This window comes from Enoplosus armatus, chromosome 2, assembly GCF_043641665.1.
Source record: "Enoplosus armatus isolate fEnoArm2 chromosome 2, fEnoArm2.hap1, whole genome shotgun sequence".
Lineage (NCBI taxonomy): Eukaryota > Metazoa > Chordata > Actinopteri > Centrarchiformes > Enoplosidae > Enoplosus > Enoplosus armatus.
In genome coordinates, this window is record NC_092181.1 from 22,587,763 (window position 1) to 22,614,437 (window position 26,675).

The 26,675-nt window shown below is 42.1% G+C and overlaps 1 protein-coding gene across 2 annotated transcripts in view; it reads left to right on the top strand.

The window, feature by feature from the left end:
* The window catches only part of sdk1b (sidekick cell adhesion molecule 1b), a 204,180-nt gene that overhangs the window by 52,586 nt on the left and 124,919 nt on the right, over positions 1-26,675 (top strand). For both annotated transcript variants that reach the window (XM_070913440.1, XM_070913433.1), the window contains exons 2-4: positions 22,077-22,233; positions 24,557-24,663; positions 25,609-25,756. In XM_070913440.1, coding sequence (XP_070769541.1) covers positions 22,077-22,233; positions 24,557-24,663; positions 25,609-25,756 — 412 coding nt within the window. The remainder of the gene's footprint in view (positions 1-22,076; positions 22,234-24,556; positions 24,664-25,608; positions 25,757-26,675) is intronic.

A 26,675-nucleotide genomic window follows, 5' to 3' on the forward strand; every position in this document is an offset into this window, starting at 1 on the left:
TTCATCTCACACAGTGATGTCATCGTCTCGTCACTGTATCGATTGCTGTGGCTGAGGCGCTGCCTGGCCAATCAGTCCTAATAAAACCACCAGGTAAATGTCTGGGCGCGTGATTTGTGTGTGTGTGTGTGTTGGTGGGGGGGGTTTGTTTATGTCTAAAAAAACAGAGATAAGGATAGTAAGACAGGGAGAATTAGATTGTCACAGATAGCTCTGTCTCATGCAGGTGTGCAACACACACACTCAGAGATACAGGAAGGAATAGTGTGGCTTTGCCAGTGTGTTAAGACCAGTCGATAGGTAATCAGCTTGGCAGATATGTAACAGTAGTAATTCCCTCCTACCCACCACTCGGCCTTCTGTGGGAATTAGAGAGGTGCTGTCAGATATCACAGCAAATTGGAGTCCTTACACACAAACACAAACACACACACACAACCCACACACACTGGCAGAGGAAAGGTACTGGTGCAGGGTTGAATGAGTCACATAGGACTTGGTAGAAATTAAATGTTTTCTTGAATGAGAGTACACACAACAGATAACAGACACATATACACCAGAAATGCATAAAAGCAGTTTGAGATTTGACCCATTTAGTTGTGCCACAGACTATCTTGACATTCATGTTGGATCAGTTTTATCAGCACATAAAAGAAACTGCCATCAATGTTTTCATCATGTGTTTCAGACTTCATCTTCAGGCTGAGCTGAAAAGATAATTTGCTTAAAGGTCTGTCTTGATAGAGCTATAAAAGCAATCGCACAATATCTGAACATCTAACGTTTTCTTAAAGAAGGGATTAAGGAAGAGATTAGAGTGATAAAAAAGCCAATCGTGTTAAATTGACACCAGACAAACCAAAGGGTAGGAAAGAAGGATAGCACTTGTGAAGCATTAATGTACAAGCTGTCATTTGAGGTCCCCATTGTTCAGGTTTATCTCTGTTGTGTCTGCGCAGTCTGACCGCTCACCACACCTCCCTTTGCCGTCTGTCTCTCTCATCGCTCATCTCTCTCTTACTTCTCCTCCACATTTCTTTATCTACCTCCTCCTCCACTCAGATAGGGGCTGCTCTAGTGACACCGAGCACAAGTTAAGAAACACTGCCTGTCTGCGTGATGAATGGATCAGCGGAGGAGAGAAAGGAGGAGTGGATGGGGAGGTAGAGGAGGAAAAGGTCACAGTGTTTCGTGAATCAAAACCTCCAGTGTTTGACCACGGAGAGTGCTGATGTTGATCTTTGAGGTGTGTCTAGTCACTGACATCACATGGTTGGCTGGCTGGATGAACATAGTGGGGATTCAGTGTTTGTGGGGCTGGAGGAGGAGGTCACACCAGGTGTTACATGAGCTAAGGGAGCCACTGACAATTATAAGGTCATTTCCTGTTTCCTGCATGTAAGAGGCAGAGAGCCAAAGGTAGAATCACTGGTAGCCTGAACTAACATCCTGACTTATTCACGCGGTAATACATAATGTGTTCTTTGTGTCTCTTTCTCCCTCTCTCTCTCCCTGTCTTTTCCTGTTATTTTATTTATTGCTCAATCTGTCTCAACATGTCTCTTCCCTGAGCATATGATGAACAACAATAATGTGTCGTATGAGTGATTAAAGCGGTCACGCGCTCAAAGATTCAAACTGAAGACTATCTTTTATTCTATCTTACTTTTTCTTTTTCTTTGTGTCTCACACAACTAGTGCTGCAACTATTATCCACGCTCCCGGTGTGGCTGTAGGGATGGCAGAGTTGGTCAGTCGGCTCACTTCTTTCAGGCAGACTAAAATATCTCAACAACTATTTGATAGATTACAATGAAATTGTGTAGGCGTTCATGGTCCCCAGTGGATGAAGCCTACTGACTTTTGTGATCCCGTGGTGTTTTCTCTAACGCCACAAGAAGGTTAACTTTTTTGATTGTAAGTGAAATATCTAAACAATAATCAAGTGGATTTGCTTGAAATTTGGTACAGTCATTCATGTTCCCCTAAGGATGAATTGTAACCTGTGATGCGTCAGCATGTTAACCTGCTGAAGTTAGCATTTGTTTCAAAGCTAAGTAAAGCCTCAGAGAGCTACTAGCATGACTGTATACTCTTGTTTTCATCATGGATTAATCTGTAACTTTATTTTGATTGTCAATGAATTGTTTAGTCTTTAAAATGTCGGAGAATACTGAAAAATGTCTTTCCCATATTCCAAGGTATGCTGTTAAAATGCCCATTTTATCCAACCAGCAGTCCAAACCCTGAAAGATATTTAATGTATAACGATATAAAACACAGAGAAGAGCAGTGAATTATTACATTTGAGAGGCTCAAACTTAAAAACAAAACACATTTGTCCCTGAATGGCTAAGATGATTGCTTATCAAAATGTTGATTGTTTCAGCCCTTCCCACACGTAACTGTAGCATGGTATAAGGTACGTGTACGCACACATGCGTGCACACAGAGATGGCCTCTAATTAAAACTGTTTTCCTCCTGCCTCCCACAATGCATCTTCTGTCTTTATTCCACGATGTGGTTGCATTATTGTGGAAACCTGCTGAGTGGCTGTCCAATTGTGGTCAAGTCTTTTACCTCCCCAACCCACATTTTTCGTTCTCTCTTTGCGGCTCACCACACTTTTCTCACTTTTTCCTGAGCAATTCTTCTTTGTTTCGTGTTACATATAAACTCTGCCTGCAGGTTTTGCCTTAAAGGTTAACTTGCAGGTTGCCGACCCCAGTGTATCAATGTGTAGGAAAATTATGTAGAAACTAGTCACTAAAATATAAAAATACTAGATATAAAAAATACTTATATTCGTACACTACATGTCGGAGAGAAATTGAGTTGTGGTGTGAGGAGAAAATCTGTCTCTTCACCTGCACAAAATGCACCCAAGCACGAAAGCTACAGCGACGTTTCTTTTCTTGATAGGAAAACTGTGGACTCGATGTCCTGACAGGCAGGAGTTTGAATGGGTGACAGAAAAAAAGGTGTTTTTAAGAGCTTTTCTCAAAATGCCTGCTTTTTCCTCAGAATATCTGCTATTATGTCTTCAACATACAAAACTGTTGATTAACTTTTCAAATGATCATTTCCAGGAAACATTAAGTATACATTTTGTGAGAAATTCAACTTGCAAGTTGCTCTTTAATTGCGTCTTACTGATCCTGTCTTGTACAAGTCCCCCCCCTTTCCTGTACTCTCCTCTATTCCCGGCTTTCCCTCTTCACGTTGCGTTCCCTGTCCTGACCTCTCCGTTCCATCATGCTTGTTTGTTATTCGCTGCTCATTAGATATTGTAGACATAGAGTCCACAGTCCATTTACAGTAAATGAAAAGACAAGAGGAAGATGGTGGAAAAGAAAATTGTAAAGGGTGGGAGGGTTGGGGAAGGATGGGGATAAATAAAGACAATAGGAGAGAGGAAAACAAGCATAAAAGACAGATAACATTAGATGCAAGAGGGAGTTTAAGAAAGACAGTGAGAGGAAGAGGAAGCGGGCATTGTGGAAAGCTAAACTGTCTACTTTAGCTGGGAGTAGATAATCACTCCTTCATAGTTCCTTGGGGATGGATAAATGCAACGAGTTTGGGGACTGATAAAAAAGGGGAAAGTGTGTAAATGATAGCTAGTTTTTATAAAGCTGTGGATGGAATGAGTTTGCAGACCTGAACTGCTATTACAGCTGCAGTCAACTGAGTTGAACCAATCAAGCTAAGCTGTATTAGGCCACTTTGACTCATGGCCTGTCCCGGAAAGAAAGAGTTTCTGTTTTTTAACAGGAATGTTGTCCTCACCATAATAACACATTTCAGTTGGTTCTACTTTTGCTTTTGATTCTGTTCTTGTCATTCGCTGTTTAGATACTCCCAATCAAATTTGTCTGTATGTAAAGCTTAAGTATGTGCCAGAATGAGTGAATGTTAAAAATGTACTTTTACACTTGATTTTCTTTGCTTTTTCATATAGGCTGTATCTTCATATTACCACTACTCTACTCGACTTTCTCACAGTCTTACAGTTACTGTATATTATTGAGTTTTCCCCGCTCAAAATACCAAGCAGTTCACTAAACTTACAAAACATGGTTGGAAAAGTAACAGTTTTTACAGTGCACAGATAAAAGGATAATTAATTTATTTGAGCACATTTTAGATGTAATAGTATGAACTGTATTAATCCAGTCCTTTTTACAGTGCACTTCTTGCACAGCCTTCCAGCAACTCAAAGGACTTGATCCCTCGCTTTCCCGGTAGGCGTGCAGGAAAGGCTTTATTGACGACAGCTTAAAAGAAAAAAAAACAGCAAAGTAGAAGCCATTGGACTTTATCAGTGAAAAAGTCAATAATGGTAATGAAAAGACAATTTCACACAATATCCTCAGCAGAAGACATTTCTACAGATCTCCATATGTCCATTTCTTAAGGTTTTCTGTTGACAACTGGCTTACTTCATCTGTTGAGGAAGATGGTGTGATAAGATCGAAAGCTCCAGAACAGATTGACCTTGTGGTGGGATTGTTTTGTGGTCTACTTTTTCTATGGTCAAGAATGAACCTTCAATCTCAAGAACAGTTGTTGCTGTTAGAAAAAGAAACTCTGGACAGCAAATGAGTGAGTTTGATATGACTCTTGTTGTATTGAGGGATGCTGAATTGTGCTGAGCAAGTGGCAGGACAGCTGGGTTAACACTCCCTCTAACTGCCTCTGGAGTCTGTCTGACTTTGCATTCACTAACTGTTCAGAAACAGCCTTCATGGCGTCTACAGTGAGAGACAGAACTTACTCAGTAGACTAGCAAGCTGATAAGGAAGTACACAGCTGCATTATAAATAACCTACTCAAGAGAATAGTCCCCACTATACTTGACACCACAGATAAATGGCAAGAGAGTGGTGTGTGTGTGTGTGTCAGTGTTTGTGTGTTTGACGGTTTCTGGAGGTTAATATACGCCTGGTGTAACGAGAGGGAAATTGCTTTATGCCGCTAAGCCCTCGAGCTAGAACATCACAGTTATGATGAACAAGAGTTTTACAAAGCCTTCACTTAAGAGGCTGCCACACACACACACACACACACACACAGTGCACGCATGTTTTCTTATGATATCCACACACACATGCACACGACGCAGGCATACATTAAATGAAGCCTTAACCTCTATCATTTGTAGAGTGTGTGTGTGTGTGTGTGTGTGTGTGTGTGTGTGTTTATATGTGTCATTGTATGAGTGGAGCTGTCACAGAGCAGATTGTCCCATCTCTCATCATGGCATGGTCGTAGGGTCAGGGGGGAGGGAGGGTGGGTGTGGGCGGCTTGATGTCTTTGCTGATATAAAACCCTGTCAACTGGAGACAGGACCTGTCACTGTGCGTGTGTGTGTGTTGTGTGTGTGAGACAGAAAGACTCTGCCTGCGTCTGTCAGGCAGTCAGGGCTGTGAGGACCTGATTGAAAGCAGTCTAAAAGGTCAAAGTCAAGAGTCAGATCAAAGAGCTGAGAAGTATCTGTTTAGTGATTGAGGTTTGGCCATAAAGATGTGCCTGGACACACACACACACACACACACACACACACACACACACACACACACACACACACACACACACACACACACACACACACACACTCAAACACATTTCAGGGATCAATAGAATCAGGGACAATGCTGTAATTCAGTGTAACAATAATGAATGTTCCAATTAGGCTGCACACAGCAATACATCCTCGAAGTACAGCTTTTACAAGTAAGTGTGCTTGTGCGTGCAGGCCGCTATGTATTTTTGTGTGTGCGTGTGTGTGTGTTTTTGTGAGTGGTTAAGCGTGTTCGTGAGATGTATTTCTACTGTACCATCTATCTCTGTCTTGCCTGCACTCCACCATCCACAGTAAGATTGCAGCTTATTACCTGTCTCTGCTGTGATGTCCCGAGGGGCGGCCATGGGATATTGCTGCTCAGGGAGCTGCTGTGTGTAGGTCAGAGCAGCGTTGGCCCTCTTATGCTGCGGGGGCCACAGGAGTGCTGCCCACAGCTGCATGATGACGGCTAAAACTGTTCCTCTTGTGTAGTTTGTTTTATATTGTTTGATTATGGTTGATTTGTCAGACAGATGAATTTCATTGCACATTTTTTCATCATCTTCTTTTACAACATATTTACGCTAGAGCGAGTTAAGTAAGCAAGTTAAATATTAAAGAAATGTCAATATATTTGGACTGTTAAGCCCATATTTGCTTGAAAATGCAAATCAGTAGTGTGAGAAAGATATGTATAACCACAGCAACTGTTTCACATTCAAGGAAGACACTGTGTGTGTGTGTGTGTGTGTGTGTGTGTGTGTGTGTGTGTGTCTCAAAGACACCTAGTATTTACACCTAGTATTATATTACAATCTGCAGCTGGATATGTTATCTGATGTAGTCTGATAACAGGTCTTTGCATTTACTTCACCTTCCTTTCCTCTAGAGCTTAAACAAATTGATTAGTCTATTTAAAGTAAAGTGCGACAACAAGCAGAATGCCTGAAAATTCACACCTGAAGACTTACTACTGCATTTCTTTGACTTCTATGGTAGGAAATAGAACATTTTAGGGTTTTTGAAGAAAATTGAGAGAAAATTCTACTCGAGAAAATAATCAGCAGATGTATAGATAATGGAAATAATTGGTAGCCGCTCATTCTCTCAATTCTGTCCACATTATGATTAGATCTCAATATACAAGTCAGGTAGATGGAGCCAACAAACATGATGATTTCAGGTCAAAGGAAGCGATGCTGCTGTTTTCTGTAATGTCTTTCCGTTATGTTTGTAGCTTACAGATTGCATTTACATCTGGTTGAGATCAGTTCACAGTGCGAGCCAGACCACCCTCAGATGTGGTCTGATAACAGCCCATTGCATTGCATACTGCGTGCATTTACACCTGGCATTAACATGCCTTTATCCTTATCCACACAAGATATCCAGTAATAGATTGCATGTTAATACCAGGTGTAAATTGGGCCTAAATGTGAGTTCAGTAAACAAGGAAGCCGACCGATACCTGATGATATTATTGTATATCTACTAGGGGTGTCACGATTTCGATTCTAAATTGAAAATTGATCTAATTGAGCTTTCAATTTTGACTCTAAAAATCAAAAGCAGGGTCGGCGATTCTGTTTAAATCGAATTGTGACCTTTGAATCGAAAGTCAAATCAAATCGTGGATTTGGAGAATTGTGACACCCCTAATATCTACCTTTTCCATTAATTGTACTGGAGAAACGTTACACAGTTACACACCTTCCAACCTACTTCCAACCTTCCAACTACCGCAACCTTTGTCTCTCTTTGACATATCTTCTTGTAGCCCTCCATGAGTGGGTTGACATTTTGGGAATCTTGCTAAGGAAAAGAAATCATTTTGGGAGGTGCTGAATTTGTCTGCTTCTTGTGCGAAATGAAAATGTTGTCCCTGTCACCGTAGCTATGCCTTTAGCACCCACACAGCTCAAGAGTGATTGCGACATTCCTGCTGTATATGCCACCGCCTGCTGGAAAGATCCCAGGAGAGATGAGGGTTTGCTAAAAGTTTTAGCAGTGCAGAGGTGGTGTGACTCCTTCTGCTCTGTGACTCCACATCAAGTCTTTTTTTGGCAAAGATGGAATTGCATGACTTGGCCATGTGTGTCTGTTTTTCACCTTCTCAATTCACATCTACAGCAGCGTAATGTGCACATCAACTATTCTCTCGGACCATGTTTGACCTCTGTGAAAGTAACCTGCAGCCATTAGCAGTTCAAAACATTAGGCAAGCTTCCAGCAGGCAGTGCACAATCCAGGGTTGTATCAAGAGTTGTCCATTTACTTTATATCAGAAGTCTTTTATTATTATTAGAAATATCTGCTCCTTCACTTTTACACCCTCCAGCAAATACATATTAAGTAGTATTAACACAGTACAGTGTTAAGAGTGTGTCAGGTAGCCTTTTAAGGTGATGCTTTGTGTCAGTTTACCTGAAGAGAACATTCAAACATTCATGGTTTTGAATGGTTTATTTTAGATGATTTAAAGGCACGGCACTAGATACAATAATTGACCCATTGCATAACAGGATAATGGAGTGGCATGCATTCCACATTACTGAGCACAGATGTGACAACTTACTGTGCTGCATAAATGATTTAAATGTACCATGAGCACCTGAGAAGTTACACTGTGTTGTGTATTTTCTGTTTGTGGTGCCTTGTGGCTTTAATAATACATTTATATTTTTATTGATTATAATGCTTATACTTAAAGATACGATTGAATTAAAGAGCTGAGAGAAGACCAAGAAGCCGCAGTACAAATATTAGCTAATGTAATAACAATTAGCTCATGTTAGTTAGCAAGATATAATGTTACATACCACCTTATACATTGTTTTTCGCGACAAGCAGCCAGATATGTCAGTCGACATAAGCGAGGAGGCTGACCGCTGAAGTTAACCTTACCTAACTTAGCTAACATTAGATTCACGTTAATCAATGATAACTTCTGCAGTAACGTTATCTGTTTGCTGTCGTACATTGATAATGATTAAATTGTCTTTGGACTAGTTGATAACTGCAGTAACAACATAAGTTACCCCCTAAACAATGTTGTGTCCTCAAAATGCCTTGGTGTCTCGAATGCAGCAGATCTTGCCTTAAAAGTGTACAAATATTTTCAGTTCATTATGACTGTGTTGGGACAAATTAGACTGTGGCAGACCGCCACAGTCTAATTTGTAATTAATGGGAAACACTGCATTTCCAGAGTTTATGTTTTTTGCCCAAGGACACCTTGTTTAAACTTTTCTTGGATGATCATAACTGTTATATTAAAAATATCTATAAAACTTTAGACAGTAGATTAGTAGTGAAGTATTATTTTCTTAACTGATTTGCTTTTGCTCAAATAGCTAATGTTTCATTTTTATAAAATGTTTCTCTTCAAATTCTTTTCAAAAGCTGGACTTTCACTGAAAGTCTTTACAGCGTGTTCAGTCCCAGGAAGTTTAAAGTAGTTTACCTCAAATTATGAAAGGGGAAAAAGTATTTTGCTTAACAATTACAGTGTTCACATTTTTGCTTTAGGTGTTGTAGAGCAGTTTTAATATGCAAGAAAACCTCCTGAGCCTATAGTCGCTCTCCACAGTGAGGAAACTGCTGCAGAGCCCCAGCCAGGGAGAGAGACTGCGGAGTAGGAGGACTAGCTGCCAGGTCCCCTGCTGATTAGCTTGATTAATTAGACCTAGACTTTATCAAAGTGATATTTAGAGTTTGTATGCAAAGAGGCCCCCAGTAACGATAGCAGTTGTTGCAGTATTTGTGCTGTCATTGTGCCTGTTTGCTTTTCTCTCTCCCTTGAATAAATATCCACTGTTTATTCCCATCTCACTCCCGTAACCTTTATGATACTGATTTACTTCAGATACTACTGTTTGAAAATTATAATTTCCTTTTAAGTCTTTATTTGTCAACATCACTGTGGAGTCACAAAATGAGTTTCACTCTGAGTTTCGCTGCTTGGAGTTTGTTGTTGTTTTCTTTATAGATCTGAGTTTTGGCTGTCATAACCAGCTCGTGGAAAGACTTTTCTTCATAAACACTCATCGACTCCTCTTCTCAGATCACAGGAGAAGCCCTCTTTTTGCCAGCTATGCATGGCTTGTCAGCCTGTGCCAAAGCCGGAGGTGTCAATATGCCAAAGACCAAAACATCAAAATGTTCTGGACATTTTTTACTAATTTTTTACTATACATATAAGTCTCCTGTAGAATACACTGGAGAAAATGAATGAGCTAGAGAGAAGGTGAAGTTCAGACTGAAAAGGACAGGTGAAGGTGAAGATAGACTAGATTATGCTAAACACCTTCCAGGTTAGGTTGAACTCACATATCTTGGTTCCCTCTTTATTATGGCCACAACAGCTTCGGCCCTTCCCTTCCCTTCTGAGCCATCTTTGCCAGAAACACTATCGTTGTATCGTTACACACAAACCACAGGACACATGCAGTGTGTGCCTGTGTGTCTGTGAGAGGGAAGAGAGAACTGTTGTATGTGTTCGTTTATCAAGTTTGTTTATCATGCGTGCCGATAAGCCTTTCAGACAGACTGGCAGATGGGCTGCGTGTGAAATTACTTTTTCTTTCGCTTTCCAATAACTTCATATAATATCTTCCATTTCTCTTCTTCTCTTTCCCTTACACTCGCACACATTGCTTCTCTGTCATGCACACACACACACACACACACATACACATACTCAATTACTCTCTCTCCCAGACACATATCGCTTTACTCTCTCACCCTTTATGTTCGATCAATCTCCCCCTTGTCTCTCCCTACCGGCAGCCAATAGTGGAGCTGATGGTGTAAAGGCCATTTTCTGTGAATCAGAGCGTTGTTGTGTCTTTCCCATTAGCTATTCATGAGCTCTCCTGGCTCAGGTTTGTATACCTGGATTGCTGCGGGGTGCGTTAAGGAGACGCAGTGGCTGACTGAATGTGGATTAATGAGAGTGTCACGTTTAATACGGGCATGTGATGTCACCAGGAGAGAGAGAGAGGGAGAGGGAGATAGAGTACTTGTTTATTTCATCAACAGACTAAAGGAAGAGCAGGTCTTGACCCGCACCAATTTGTTTTCTACGTCTGAAACAGAAGATAGATTGCCGGTGTCTGTGGATGCGTGTTAGTGTTAAACATTTTCGGACCAGGACTGTGTGCACTTGTTGATGTGTTTTTTGCACCTGTGCTGTGCATGTACAGTATTTCTCTGTGATCACCCTTTGTCATCATAACCATAAAGGCAGATATAAATAATAAAAGGAAAGGAATCAAGAAAGATGGAGAGATTGAAATGAAGGAGAAAATGAATAAAACTGCTGACTGCGTGGTGGGGGAGGGTGATGGAACACTTCATCATCGGCTGCAATGCTAAATGACAGCATGAGGGAGAATGAGACAGAGGAGAGGCACATGGTGAGGTGGAGATGACGGGGCAGCATGCTTAGGTGCAGAAGCAAAGAGAGGAGGGAGGGTTAGAGCTCGATGAGGGGGAGGGGGAGGAGAGTGAGATGGAATTCAATGAAGTGAGAGGGAAAGAGAGAGAGTGAGGGAGGTGAGAGGTGTTGTGTGTACTCTCCTGAAATCACTTGTCCTTTCTATCTGAAGTTCAACTGAGCTGGACTATAAAGGACAAGGAATACCAACGACTGCTTGCTCTGTCTCCATAGGTCTCTTTTTCTATACTATATCAATAGCATATTTTAATTCAGCAGGCCTATATAATACTGCAAGATACCGGTTTGCTCTTTCTGCACGCACACACATGCATAAATATGTGCGCACACACACACACACACACATACACACACACACACACACACACACACACACACACACATCTCCCCACATTGACTTACAAATTGCAAGAAGACTCAGGGAGATGAAACTCTGAACTTTGAATTCCTGACTAGCTTTGAAGTTTTCAAACATCTCTCTCTTTCACCCTCTCTTGTCCCTCACCTATAATGTGTGTGTGTGCTTGAGAGAGAGAGAGGGTGTGGTATCTGCCATTCTCCACAGGGAAAAGCTTTTGTAATTGGGCTTTAAAAAAAAAGAAAAAGAAATCCTCTTACAGCTCTCTGCTCCTAACTACAGCTTTCTCTCTCATGACCATTTACCGGGGTGACCCGGGTGATTTCTAAACATGATTTCTTGTTTGAGAAAAGTTAAGTCAGACAAGTTTGTCTTTTTTTAGCAGATCCATTGTCGTGCTTTTTAAAAAGATGTTTTAAACAGACACTTGTGGAAACATTTGTATTGTAACCTATTCAAACACCAGAAGGAGCATATTAATGTACTTCATTTCCCTTAGCAAAGAAACAGCAATCTCTGCCTTTTGGATGTAATTTCCAAATACAACGGAATCATTAACCATTGTCAAAAAACTGAGGAGCAGTTTAACAAGAGTCGGAAATAGACAATAAAACAACTCATTCTGTAATTACGTTTGGCTTGTCTTATTTTAGTCCAGTGATTCACTAACACAGACACAGATTCACAGTGTGTCTCTGTATCTTCCCTGACATGAAGTCAGGTTACGCAGAGTTTGAATGAGTTGTCCTGTCTCTTTGCATTATGTGCCGATGACGATGTTTTCTTGTCCGTCTGTGTGTGGACACTTCTGAAATGTTGTTTTTGTTTTTCTCTTGAGCCCAGGCCAAGAATCTGTTCAGATACCCCTGAAAGGTTCATGTTCCCCACTGAAATTTACTCATGCAGGTTTGCTTTACTTTATGTAGCTAGAAGCATGTGGTATGCCTGCTGTTAAAAGAACTTCTGTCATGCATCATCCTAACTTAATGGGGAAAGAACTAAGAGAAAGTAATGACTCGCCCACCACCCTGCTTGTTAAACTGGGACAACTACTGCTATTAATGACTTTTTGGTGAATACGAGAAAAGTGTACCTGCAAACAAGCGCAACGCAAGTTTGTCTCAAAGACTATTTGTGACAGCAAGATAATTAAAGATATTTTGAACAGCCATCTCTTCAAACCACCCTTGCAAGCGTCTCTTAAATTTTCACCCAAAAGAAATCTAAAAATATCCACTCCATCAGCTCACCGACACGCTGGGAAATCGAAAAAGCTAAACAATGAATTATTCGGCAAACAATGAGCACATATGCCTCAAACACCTCTCTGCCTGTGCTTTCTTAGTCATTATCAGCTGACTTGTTTGCTATTACTGGAAACATCTGTGCTGAGATAGGTATGCCTCTGACCTATGTGCGTCTATATTTGTGCGTTAGCTCTCGCATATGCGTATAAAAGTGGAAGTAAACAGTAAGAAAAGAAAGTCATATTGTATCTTGGCAAGGACATTTGTCCGTGTTATTGAATTAATTTGAGTCTGTAAGAGAAGCGTTTACCGAGATGGAGTCTGCCCTTCAAATGGTGTGTCACTGAGCTGCCCTTGTCTGAGGAGGGAGGGAGGGAGGGAGGTAAGATGGGAGAATGAAGGGAGATGAGGAAGACATGGTGTGTGTTGCAGTTGGTGGCAGATGTTGGCACTGTGGAGAGGAGGAAGTAGAGGAAGTAAACATCCACGTTTGCACACACATACTTGCATTCACAGAGCATATGGACTCATGCACAGTCAGGCGTAAGCACAACTTACACACACACAAACACACCCTGAAACGCCTCCCACGTACCTAACAACAACACATTAGTTAAAATGTGTGAGGAAGAGGGCAGAGAGACAAAGACAAACGGATGAGTTAGTGAGAGAAGCAGAACGGAGAAGTGAAACTTAAAGATATTAAGTTTTTCGCGCCCACACAGGTAACAGGTAAATGGCATTGCCAGAGGACATACCATGCACTCCTTTTGAATAGCGAGCTATTCTTCAGTCCAGCTCAGAATCAATACTACAGGGTGGAGATGAAAAGAGGATGGAGGTGAACAAAGGGCGAGGATGGTGGAGACTGATGAAGGCAGATTTGATAAAAGACTGGAAAGGAAGATGAAACAGTGAGGACTGTACGACAAAGTTCAGAGTGTATTGCGAGGATGGACACTGGAGATGTGCTCCTGGTTCTTGCCGGATTTTTTTTGGCACCAGTACAGATGAGCAGAGCATAAATTACTCATCACCAGTACTGACGTCAGTGTTTCCCTGCGGGGGTTGATTCCACAGTCTTCAGATATATTTCCTTTGTGGGGTGACGTCAGACAGTCAGAACCGTTCGCCTTTTTCGTTGTGTGCTTTGTTGTTTCGCTCGCTGTACTGGAGCAGTGGAAACAAGTTCAAAATTAGACATTAGTCATGTCTATGTAGAATGATCTGCTTCATCCTGGTAGTCTATTTTAATCTGTTCTATCCACTGGATTTCTTTTGCATTTAGACTTCTGCGGGTCACTCACACCATGATGTCACATGAGAGTCGTAGAGGTCACATATCATGCATTGAGGTCACATGGCAGTGATGTGAGAGTCATTACAGTCATGAATTAAATGAAGAAAGATGTGTGAAACCGCCTGGTGGTCAGGATGCATTAGTAAGTAGCCGATAGCCTAAAATATTTAGACCACCTGTTCAAAATGCCCCAAAGGTGAGACACCTCCTGAATATGATGACTCTTCCTCAGGTGACGTGAACTCAACCACTCACATGTGACCTCAGTGTCTCTCGTGTGACATCACAGTGTGAATGACGTGCAGAGGTTTAGATGAGGCTTGCATTTTATGTTCATCAGCATAGTATTCTTATTTTAATTATAACTGCAAACAGGGCAGTGCAGAAAGCTGTGATCACTTTTTGTGCTTGTGTTATATGTTATTTTTAGATCTTTGAAGCGTTTTGTGAGCAGAGGGCTGGACACAGACTGAGCCTCAGGGTCTCTGAACTAATGCTAGAATAAAAAAAAGTGTAGAGTGAAGCAAAAAAGTGATGCTGCTGTTTAGGATGCTCCCCCTTCCGTCCACCCAGCTCTCCTGCTCCCTGTGCGTTTCCCCTCCCTCACCCTTACTTCTCACCTGCACTTCTTTGCTCAGATGACCTTCTCCCCCTCCCACGTCCTCCGCCTGCTCCCTCCCCTCTTTACCTCTGTCTGGTCAGAGCCGTTACGGTGATATCTCGGGTGCCGCGGTTTTGATCTCCGCCTTCAATAATGAATGAAAGGATACGATTCGTCAATCACTTCAAAACCACGTAGCCCACAATGCCCAAGGTCAGGACAGTGGCAGCTGTCAGAGGGGATGATGGGTAGCAGAGACAGGTGTGTGGAGGGCTCCTGAGTACATGCACCACACGTACACACAAAAGAGAGCACCTGCGGTTTGGTAAAGGACGGTCAGACAAACATTTAGCAAAACAGGGAAGGGAAAGAAAAGGACCTCCCTTAAAACCTGAGATCCTGGGAAGACTGGGAGGTGAGAAGAGATATGGAAAACAAAACAATGGAGCAAAGTGTGAGAGCCAGAGAAGAGAAGAGCTGATAGAGAAGGAGGAGGAAGGATGGAGATGAAATGATACTGTAGTTTACTTTCTCTGAGGTCCATAAAGACTTTAAAGACCACACATTACGTCCTCAGTCTGTTTCTAATTGTGTATGTATAGGTTTGTGTGCGTGTACATGTGTGACGAGTGTGTTGAGTGAGACGGAGCCTGGAGTCATGTTGTCAGACTATCACATGTCTCAATGCAGTTGTGTTTGTGAAATCTCTCAGTATCAGTGTGGATCTGGGTCGAGTGTGTGTGTTTGTGTGTGTGTGTGTGTGTGTGTGTGAAGCCCAGTGGCTGTGATGTGAAGGTGGTGTACTGATCGTGTACGACAGGTTCAGGAACAAACTGGTATTGCCCCCCACCCACCGTTACATGGTGGTACAAATGGCACGCAAACTCTCCTTTTCTGTTTGTCCTTTTTCAGATCTGTCCATGAACTCAAGGCTGACTGATTGATGATTTGTGTGTGTGTGTGTGTGTGTGTGTGTGTGTGTAAATACAAGTTTGTTTTCCACCTGCAGAGACTGAAAGACTGTTTTTAATGAGGGGATGTAAAATACTCAGGAAGAGGCAAGAGAGAGGGGGAGTCTGGGGGATAAAAGGAAGGCACAGAGAGTAAAACAGAGGAATAATTATTGTCTGTGTGTGTTTGTGTGTGTCATTCAAAAGTATCGAGGTGTTTTCACAGTCGCTTGTGTACATAACTTTCTTCAGAGATAGAGGAGGCTGCCGTCTCAGCGGGAGGTATTTATTTCACTCTCTCCCTACTCTCCCATTCACCTCCTCTCTCCTCCTGTCCGCCTGTCTGCTCATCAGGAGATAGGAGCTGACAGTTGTTTGTGTGTGTGTTTCAGTGTGTGTGTGTCCTAGCAGATGTGCCCTGCAGTGTGGCCCACCTCTTAAATGTCACTGATCACAGTCTCTTCCACCTGATTACCCAGAACCCCCCCCAGATCTCCCTCTACCACCCCCCATACCACCCTTCCATCTCCCATTCCTCTGCTGCAGCCCTTCTGCCCTATTTATTGCCCCCTTTACCCAGCCATGGACCTGCACTCCTATGACCCCATGCATCCACAACGTAACTCCCAAAGACATGCAAGGTTGAGAAAACACACACAGTCATAGCTGCAATGACATAATGTGCTATTTTGCTGTGCCAAAGCAGGTTATTGCACGTAAAAGTCTTGTTCAATTAAAGTACAACTTGTTATAAAAACTGACGTTTCAACTGCATGTCCAGTACACACATATGTATACACACACAGTGACATACACACACAGTTACACTGACATTATCAAATGCCAGAGAAAGCAATAAATTGACATTTTAAAACGACTGCTCATTCACAGTTTTTGGTTCACATCTTGCTTATGTTAACCAAACAGAATTACACACTGGCCAGTCACTAAATGAGCACAGGCCAAATTGGAAAATGGCCAAAGTCAATATAATTAAGTTTTAATTATGCACATTTGTTTCCTTTCACCTGCTTCTGTACCTGCGTCGAGCACAACAGGGTGGTAACGTGAATCCAGACTGGAAAAGCTGTGTTGTGTTTCTCCTTGACAACCTTTTGTTGTAGAGGTTGTTTCAGAATCTACTCTAACTCTCTGCATTATACCATCACTGTCTTTTACACAAAGAAGCAAACACACTCATAATACAGAGTTTAAAGGCGAGCATATTGACTTTAAACTCTGTATTTAAGCGTAAACTGTTCGGCTTGTATGTACTCGTGTGCGTTTGAGTGCGTGTGCATGTGTGACGGTATATGCAACATCTCTCCTGGTCTGACATCTGCCAATCAGCACGTCAGGATCAGTCAGTCATCTGTCAGGATCTGTCACCTACTACACAGGCAGCCGTCAGTCGGGGCTCGTGGAAACCATGATTGGAGAAGGCAAGGAAGGAGCTTTGGAGAGGGGAGCTGTGATTGGCTGTCTGAGCAGGAAGAGAGGTTAAGGGGGTGTTATCCGGTCTTCAGTGAGAGATGCTTTGTTCTTTTATGGAGTCTGACTTTCAGTAGTAAATTAAAGCAGCTGCCAACTTGAAAAGCCATGAGTTAAACTGCTGATCACAGTTCTACACTTGCATCCTGTTCGCCACGCCTATCATTCTGCTCCATCTAACAACGGATGATGCAGAGGAAACATTTTGTTCTCTCATGCAGGTTTTTCTGCTGTCTTCTGTCCAGGAGCAGTACTACTAGTCCAGTCTAGGCCTGTGAGGATCAGCGGGTGAGCTGCAGCCTAGTGGGTTAGCGTCAGAGCCGCTTTGATTTCATCACCATCAAAGGCAGCAGGTGTTTTGTGCGGAACTGTCATCTTGTATGGTCGGTAGATTCCTTCAGTTAGAGCTCTGTAATGAGATGGACTAGTCTGAACCAGCAGGTGTTGACATTCAGGAGATGAAATCATACAGTGTGCGGTGTTTAATGTATCTAATTGTTTGCCTTTTGATCCAATTGCTGCCCGTTGTTCTCATTAAGATTATTTTAAAGTAGTTCGACTTTTACGGCTGGAATCGTGACTGTCAACATTACTACAGGAGAGATTATGTAAAAAAGAAAAACAGCACAGTGTGCCATGAGAGAGAATTATATTAGAATCCAGTTCATCAGCTTTCAGGTCACAGCTCACCTGAAATTCACCTCACTCTTGTGAACTTCACTCACCTACAGCTCTCTCTGCAGAGTTATAGTTGTTGTTGCCCACAACTCTCCATCCACCATTTTCTTGGTCTTTTCTGTGCAAATTGCTGCATAACTTAGCGGGGGGGGTTTGTCTCATTATGTGACTCTAATCACACTCTAGCTGTCACCCTGTGTCCCTGCACTTAGTAGTGTAGCATGTCGAGACTAGAAATCAGCTTATTTTGGTGAAAAATCTTTTTAGGTTGCAGTAACCTTAATTTCTACCAGCTTTATACAGTATGTGTTCATCAACAGCATCAGTGACATTTTTTTAGATGCAAAATTCAGATACATTGGTAGTTTTCACTTGACTTATGTGAACTCTTCGATGGGGGAAATAAAATCTAATTTCTCAGCCCCTCCACTCTCTATTGTTCAATTAATTAGACTTTTTTCGACCCTCTTTTTCTGACTGGTAGCAACACGCCAAAAACTCAGCTCATAATTCTTCCTCTCGCCTCACACACTGTCAGTCCAATTAAGTGTTTTTGAATGCCTGTTGAAACAAGTGCTGGCAGACTTATTAGATTAAAGCAGAATAGAACTCATTTGCACCCGATAATCAAATAGACTGCTTTTACCATGAAAAAAAAACTGCTTAGCTATGCAACTTTTACTCGCTTATTCATAGAAAAATTACTTATAATAAAAGAGCCTGATTTAGTTATTTTCTCCCCTTCAACCTCATGCGTCAAAAAGGCATGGTGAAGGGTGAGTGTGTGTGTGCGTGTGTGTGTGAGAGAGAGAGAGCGAGTGAGGCATGCTATCAGTGAATCAGTATTCATAGACTATAGCCAGTTCTGCCAGCCCTCCCTCACAGTAGGGGTTCGGCTCTATGAAGATAAAGTGATTTTTCTAGAGTGAGTGACCCTAATTCTGACCTGACACACACATACACACCCTCACTGTACACACACACACACACACACACACAATCCAATAATTAAGCAGGCACTGCAAGAATGAGATCCACAGTTCAACTATATTTTCATCCCTCCTCTCCCTCTCATGTCAGTGCTGAAATGTTTTTACCCCACAGGGTTTCCTCGGCGTATCTGAATGCAAACTGGACCACCTACATTTTTTTGCCAAACTGCGCAAATTTCAAACTTCCAACACACAAAATCAACACCTTTACAGGCTGCCAGTTAGGCAGCACCTTGACCTCATGTCGAGCCAGAGAAAATCACATCTCACCTCAGCTGTTGCAGGAAAATTTAGGATTCATTTTTGAGATGTTTAATGCAGCAGAATGTAAGAATAATGATCGTTGCTGGCCCATTTGTAAAGGACAAGCCATCTAGGGCCTAATTTCCACCACACATACACTCACTGTAAAAGTGCAGAGAGACGAAGAGGAGAGGAGAGAGGACGGGATTGTAGTGGACTGGAGCCCTGGAGCAGCGACCCTGCTCCTCTTTTCCTCCTCTCCTTTCATCCTCCTCTCCTCCCTCTACCCTCTATCACAGCGCTCATCTTCCCAGCAAATTGAATTCCTCCCCAGAATCTGCCTAAGCAGCTTCATGAGACCGGCCCCCGAGAGCGCAGACCCGCGCATGTTGCGGCAGGAAAAAAAGTGTGTGTTTGTGTGCGCCTACATGCACGTCTGTCTCTTGACTCTCCTGTCACATTTGGAGGCCAATCTCTCTGTTAGGCAACATTCCTCCGGAAGAGACAAAAAGCAGAGACCTTGAGCTGCCACACACTTTGACAGAGATGGACCGAGGGGCAACAAGAGAAGGAGGGAGGAGCAAAGAGAGGGGAGGTAGTCTTGATAGACAGACAGGTGGTTGGTAGTACAGCTTGTGAGAAAGAAAGACAGGTTAGGAAAAGGGGAAGACTGTGAGGGAGAGAGAGGGACATGTTGACATTGAGTGACACAGAGACAGACAGCGGAGAAAGAGAGAGAGACAGACGACATCAGTGAGTGAAACATGCTGTTAGCTGACCTTGTTCCTCTCAGATGAGGAGTTCTCTATCTCTATCTGTAGTTCCTAATGGACTCCCTTTAAAGTAGAAGAAGTGATTAAAAGGCCATGAGGAGTGGAGTGGGAGCGCGGATGCAACATGCAGCTGTACAACTTATGAAGTATGAAGAAAGTGGTGGATGAGTGGGAAGGATGGAGGCAGGTGCAAAACGTCCCCATCTTTCTATTCGTACAGTATGTTTGTGCTCCAGCCTTTCTAATCGAGGGTTGTATTTGGTAAGCTGTTAAGGCTGTGATTCTGCTGCTCTGTTTCTCACACATGCACACACACACACACACACACACACACACACACTCGGGCAGGCAGCGGTGAGTTATAGTGCTGGTCAGCAGTATGACATTGGAGTCTGCATTGCCAACCATCGTCTGTAGAAACGGAATATTCCAAATAAATCCTTAAGCTCTCACACACACACACACACACACACACACACACACACACACACACACACACACACACACCCACACACACACAGAGTCCCATATAAATCTGTCGTAGATGGAACACTTCCCTCTTGTGCACGGAGCAGGCAGCTATCAATCTAAAAGAGAGAGGGAGAGAGGGTGAAACAGTGGAAAGTAGAGAAAGAGAAGGGGGAAAAGGTGGCCCTGAGACATCCACAGGGAATAAGGAAGGAAACAGATGAAGTGAGAGGGCTAGAGGAAAGACAGAACTAAGAAATTTGAAACGGCAGGGAGAACAGAAGATTGAGTTGACAGGAAAAGGAGAGAGAGAAAGAGAGAATGTAAAACTCTGCCTTAGAGTTATGGACCTGTCCATACATACTGTAGCAAGCAGATAAGCCTGCCCCCTCTAACCCAGTTTGTGTGTGTATGTGTGTGTAAATGGTTGATGGGTTGAATAAATCTCATTGTCTACAACCCCCCACCCAACCCCACCGTACAACCCATACCTAGATGCTGAGTTTTGTTTAGTGGGTCCAGGCCTCAACAGATGCTGACAGGTCCTGCAGCTAGTTTCTGTGGACAGACTCTTTAGCCTTGATGCCTCTATGCTGTGTGGTGGCGAGCCAGGTCTGAACACCTGAGCCAAGAGTTAAAGACTGGATGGCATTGTTTAGACAGCAGCAGCAGGATCAGCTGGGCGGGCTCGTTGGCTAGAAGAGTGCAGGTTCTTAACATGCCACAAGTTTGACCAATTCCACATCACGTCTAGAGTTTGACCTTTGTCTTCATGAAAAGCCTAAAGTGCCAATTTACACTGGCATTTGATGCCATTCAACTGATGCCAGCAACACAGCAGATGCTTTGTGCTGACAGAAGAAGTAGTCAAGTTACGGCGTGCCGTTTTAGGGAGTAAATGTGGTGGAATTGCTGCTTTTCTGGACCGTTGATGCGCATCAATGCTGGGAAATAGAACATGGCAACACGGTGATGCATGTCGCCATGCGCATGCCGCTGGTGCGCAAGCTTACATAGAAAACAATAGCTGTGAGTGTTTCGACATGCATCATGTGACCTGCGTGTTTTGCCCCTAAGGGTACACCTTAATTGACAGGTATAATTTAATAAAGTCATAATTTATTATACTGTTTAACATCAAACACAGCATACCTGGGGCAGGCAGTTGTAACTACTGCTGTTATGAACATCAGAATCTTTATTTAATACCAAATCCATCTAAGAATGAGCATTCAGAACATATTGCAACAAATACATCCATGTTCATGTTCAAGACAGGAGGGTTGTCTGAGATTTTAACTAAATATGTAAGTATGTCTCTGTAGGTTTTGTGACCACAGTCTGTCGGAAGAGAAGTAGAGGAATGCTTTGATAGACCTCACTAATGGAGTGGGGGATCTCCAGAGAAAGTCCTGGTAAATCCTGTTGGATGAGTCTCGTCGGATTTTGGCCCCTTTTAACACACACACACACACACACACACACACACACACACACACACACCCTAAATAACACTTAACTAATGCTGGCATAAATGAGAGAGTGATGAAGGTGTAAAGGTCTGAATTTTGGCTGCAGGAGCAGGAAAACATTACATATATATAAATACAGTAGTAGATGCATTTTTTTTATTGTCAGTTTGATGCCAGATTTTTGAAATTTGTTGTCATATCTGACTTGACATTTGCTAAATGGCACCTGCCAACATTATTACAGAATATGCTGAAACTATATACAATACAGTCAATGTGCATTGATATGTCAATGTTTTATTCCACCCCGTCTTTGTGCAAAATGACAGAACATGAATGGAAATCTTTTTTTTTTTTCATTTTGTTGTTGTTGATGAATACAGATTGCTTTATTGTCCAAGGATGACTAAGTCTAGACTTTTTCAAATAACAAAAATAACATATTTTCCTTTCTCTGTCTATGTATGTCTGTTAGAGGTGGCTCCCTACCTGCGAGGGGGTGGACTGGGGCAGCAGGTGGTGTTGGAGGGAAACAGACTGGTGCTGACCTGCCTGGCTGGAGGCAGCTGGCCTCTGCAGTACCGCTGGACTCTCAACAACAGCAACGTCACCGACTGGACACCACAGTACAGGTCAGTTATCACAGACTGGCTGGTTATGTGTCTGACTTTCTGTCATGGATCTCTGTGTTGTCTCTAAGTGCATGTCTGCCTGTTTGTGTCTTTCTTCTGTCCCTGTTTCAAACATTCCCTCTGAGAATCTTCTATGTGTTCAGTCATGCCTCTAGCATGGAAAAACAGCTGGCTGTAAGTGATGGAGTGTGTTAAGAGAAGGTCAGAACATTTAGACAATGGAACCAAAGTGGGATTAATAATTACATTAGCACCATAAATATGTATATGGTCTGGGGAAAGAAGAGGAGAACCAATCAATATGTCTGAGCTTCTTTCTCTGCTTTTCTGTCTGCCCCTCTCTCTGTTGTCCCTGTGTGTGTTGGTTGGTAAGAGCTAAGCAATCCCTCTCGACAAAACTGCAGCTGTGAAATAAAATTGTTTTTCACATCATTCAGAAATAGAGGGAATCTTGGGAACGCATACACACCGAGGGAGGGAGAGGTTGAGCCAGCATTTTGTAGGCAGTCGTTGTTCGAGCCAGGAGGCGTTGTGTAGCTCTGGACCGCTCTCAGCGTTCTGGCTACTTTAGTTTGGTGAGGCCAGGGCTATGCTGAATTGGCAGCATGCAATGAGTGTGTGTGTGTGAGTGAGTGTGTGACCATCTGCAATTGTTGGCCTTTTTTTACTGTTAGTTTAATGTGAGCAGGTAAAGCAGGTCGTCCCCTAATCGAAGGGTTGGTGGTTCAATCCCCAGCTCCTCCTGATCATGTTGAAGTGTCCTTGAGCAAGGGTTAGACTGTTTGGCTTGTTGCCATGTGTGTGTGAATGGGTGAATGTTAGACACATTGTAAAGAAATCTGCATAAAAGCACTATATAAATGCAGTCCATTTCATTTTCATCTTCATAATAATACAGAATCACAAACTTTGTTCCGTTCCTTGTCTTTAGAATATACTCTGATTTATTTTAACTTAATGCAGTTTAATGTACTGGACAGTGAAGAATTCAGATGAGCAACGCTGTAAGTGAAAATGATTTGCATTAATGGATGCATGTACGTCAGTTCAGCTACAGTAGCTTTATACACATATTGAGTTGTAATAAAATAATCACTAGACAAGTTAGACTATCAAAAAAAGACAGAAGCAGCACTCACTTTATGTTCTCAAGGCTTTCGTCTTCAAAACATTTTTGGCTCACAAAAAGCCAACATTTTTTCAACGTTTTTTCAATACATATTAAGCACTACTAGGTTTAATGTGAAATGATGTCATACTCTTATATAGTGTATTCACACATCACAACGTCACACATTGTAGAATTACATCTTGTCCTTTCAGTGTTGAGATTGATGCTACAGGGTCAATTTGTGCTGAAGCTGTCTGACTGCATAACCTGATTGAAATTGTTCTTATCTTGAATCACACGGGAAATTTGACTTCACATGCCGAGCTGAGACTGTGTCAGGGAAATTTACCGAAAAATGATTGTATTGACTAGGACCTGTCAACATTGAACTTTGTGTTCAGTGAGAAAAATTGAGGAAAACTTGTTGGGATTTCAGAAAAAATACAGTGACAGCCCCACCGCACACGCCTATTAAGAAACGTAATGGAACACAGACAGAGAGGGAGATGCAGCGTTAGGCAGTGTCCAATATCAAAATCTGTTTCAGGATGAGAGCGGCTGCGTAATGTGTCATTCCTGATTCAATTGGAATTGCGTATGTGAGTCTTTGATGTACGCATGTGTGTATTAGTGTGTGTGCGTGTGTGGGTTTGTATGTGTTGGCATCATATACTGACAGCCTGGGAGTTAAATACTTGGCTGTCCTGGTATTCATAATGAGCCCCAAAGCGATGTCCAGTTTTACTGTGTCTATCTGGTTTGTGTGTAATATGCATGTGTATGTGTCTGTGTGTGTCTGTGTATATTTGTGTGTTTGTCCAGGATGGCACCAACCTAGATCCTATGCCAAGCTTCCCATTAGTGAAGCACAGTCCATTAAAACTCCATTAACAACCCCTCTCCGACAAAAAAAACAAAAAACATGCACACAGTCAAAAACATTCTCATACACAGCACACACATACTGCACATATGCACCACTCCACCTTCCCTTCTGTTATTGGGGAACTTTGACAACCTCAGGCACAATCCATTCTCAGATCAAGGTCATTAAAATAGAATTACAGAGTGCATACATATGGACAAACAGACCATCGCTGGTCTCCAAACGTCACCTCCAACATTGCCTTTCTCCTTTTAATAGTGTTTATTTACAGCTCAGAGATAAAAACACACCCTCACCGTGCTCTCACTCTGTCTGTCCATCTTTAGGTTGTCTGTCCCGTCTCTGAAGAGGACCGATGCCGGCTTGTATCAGTGTATGGTGAGGAACAGGATGGGAGCAGTCATACACAGGAGGACAGAGGTGCAGGTGGCCTGTGAGTACACAAGTGTTTACACCATTATAATTACACCAATATGGGAGTTTTATTCGTGACCAGCGGCAACTTTGTCCAGACCAACAAGCAGCCTTTCTCTTAAAGTCCAACTGAACTCACAATTAGTCATCCCTTTTTGCAGCCAAAATAATGTCAAAGTAAATTTATAGTTAATATTTTTCTTATTACTGGAAGGGACAATTTAATTCCAGTTGGACTTCAATATTTTAAGTGCATTTTTTGTGTAAAACATTTAAACACTAAATACTGAGCAAACACTGAACTCAAAAAGAAAAACACCAATTAATTGCTCTGTCACACCAGCATTTAAAACAGTGAAATCACTTCATTCTAATTTAATCGTTGCAACCAGTGGATTTGCTCATGGTGGCAAAGTAAATTCTTGTAAAAACGTACACACACAAATTTGCGCTGTTGACCAAAAGCAAGCCATCTTGTCAGTGCTGACCTTTGAGGGAACGGAGAGCCCGAGAGTCAACAATGGAGGAAGCAATTGTAGCAGAGGCACAAAGACGTCTTTTGAATAAACAGTGACCGTCTCTAGCTTGCAAACTGACTCTGAGAGCTTTCCACCTCTTTAGTAAGTCAAGTCTCTTCATTGAATGAAGTGATGTTCAATCCTGAAAACAAAATGACAGAGGACAGAAAATGGCTCAGTACAGAGAAAATAGAAAGAAGCTTTTGTGACTGAGTAGCGCTAACATGTTCCTGCCTGGATAGCGCGTTAGTGGAGTAGTTTACCAACTGTGAGTCTGTGCAAAACACACAAATTAATTTTGCTGTGCCACTTTCTGGTGTGACCAGGCTTTAATGCTATTATTTTTCAGCAGTAGTGATTTTAATTGCTTGCATTAATATTCTTTAAGTGTCATTTGATACATTGGTCTTGATACTCATGCTCTTCATACCTCTCTCCTCCCACAGTTTTGGGGAACTTCTCCGCTGAGGAGCAGAGAAAGACTGTGACTCAGGGACGAGCCGCCATCATCAGCCAGCCTCCCCTCGCTTCCTTCCCCCGACCCCTAGTCACATGGTACAAAGATGGACACAAGATAATCCCCAACAACCGAATGTAGGTGTCTCTTTCATTCTTTCTAGCACACAGTTTGTACAGTGACAGCAAAATATTGCTTGGGATAGAAATTACATTTTACAGTTCTTATCCCTCAGTCGTGTAATTAGTGTGCACACCAATTGTTTTGAATAATAAGCCATTTAGATACCTGATCCTTTTCATTAGACATCTGTACAATAGACTTATTATCAAGAGAAGATGAAATGGATTTTTCAATGAATCAAATCTTTTTCACCTTTTCAGATTTGTCTAATCTACTAAGTTATTAAGTAATTTTAGGTGCACTGGAGATGTTCTTTAATATTAATTGTACAGCAGAGATATGAGGGTCCCTGGGTGTGTTGTGTAAGCTGTATTTCACAGTCTTTTGTTTAATGCTGTTGTCTGGCTTCTTTTGAAATGCCTGTAATTTGCATATTTTCCCGTACCTGCTGCAGCTATCCTGTCAGTGTCAATATTTTGAAAAATGTTCATACAGTGTATTAATAATGTAATTATTCAGACAGAGCAGGGAAGTTTATTTGTTGTGAAAGGTTTTTAGAGTAATGTGCTATAGATTGAGGCAGTATCTTAAATTATTTTAGAATATGTACCTGTTTGAATCTACTCATCAGTGAAAGTAGTTGTTGAGATACAGACCTTCAGTGATTTTATTAGGCTGCTCTCACACTCTGAGATAACTAACTCCCCATTAAGAACACTAACTGCTCCCCTGTGTGTTATTGAAAGAAATTGTCAGTGGCCTTGCTGTACACGTAAATGGCCAGCCAGCAACTTTTTCACTCTTTTAATGACAGTCACCACCTCAAAAGTGCTTTTGAGAAAGCTTTGTGGAGTCAGGTTACATAAGCAGTTTTTTTATTATTTTTGTCGTTGGGTCACATTAAGTTTGACTTTGCTTTTTAATTTGAATGAA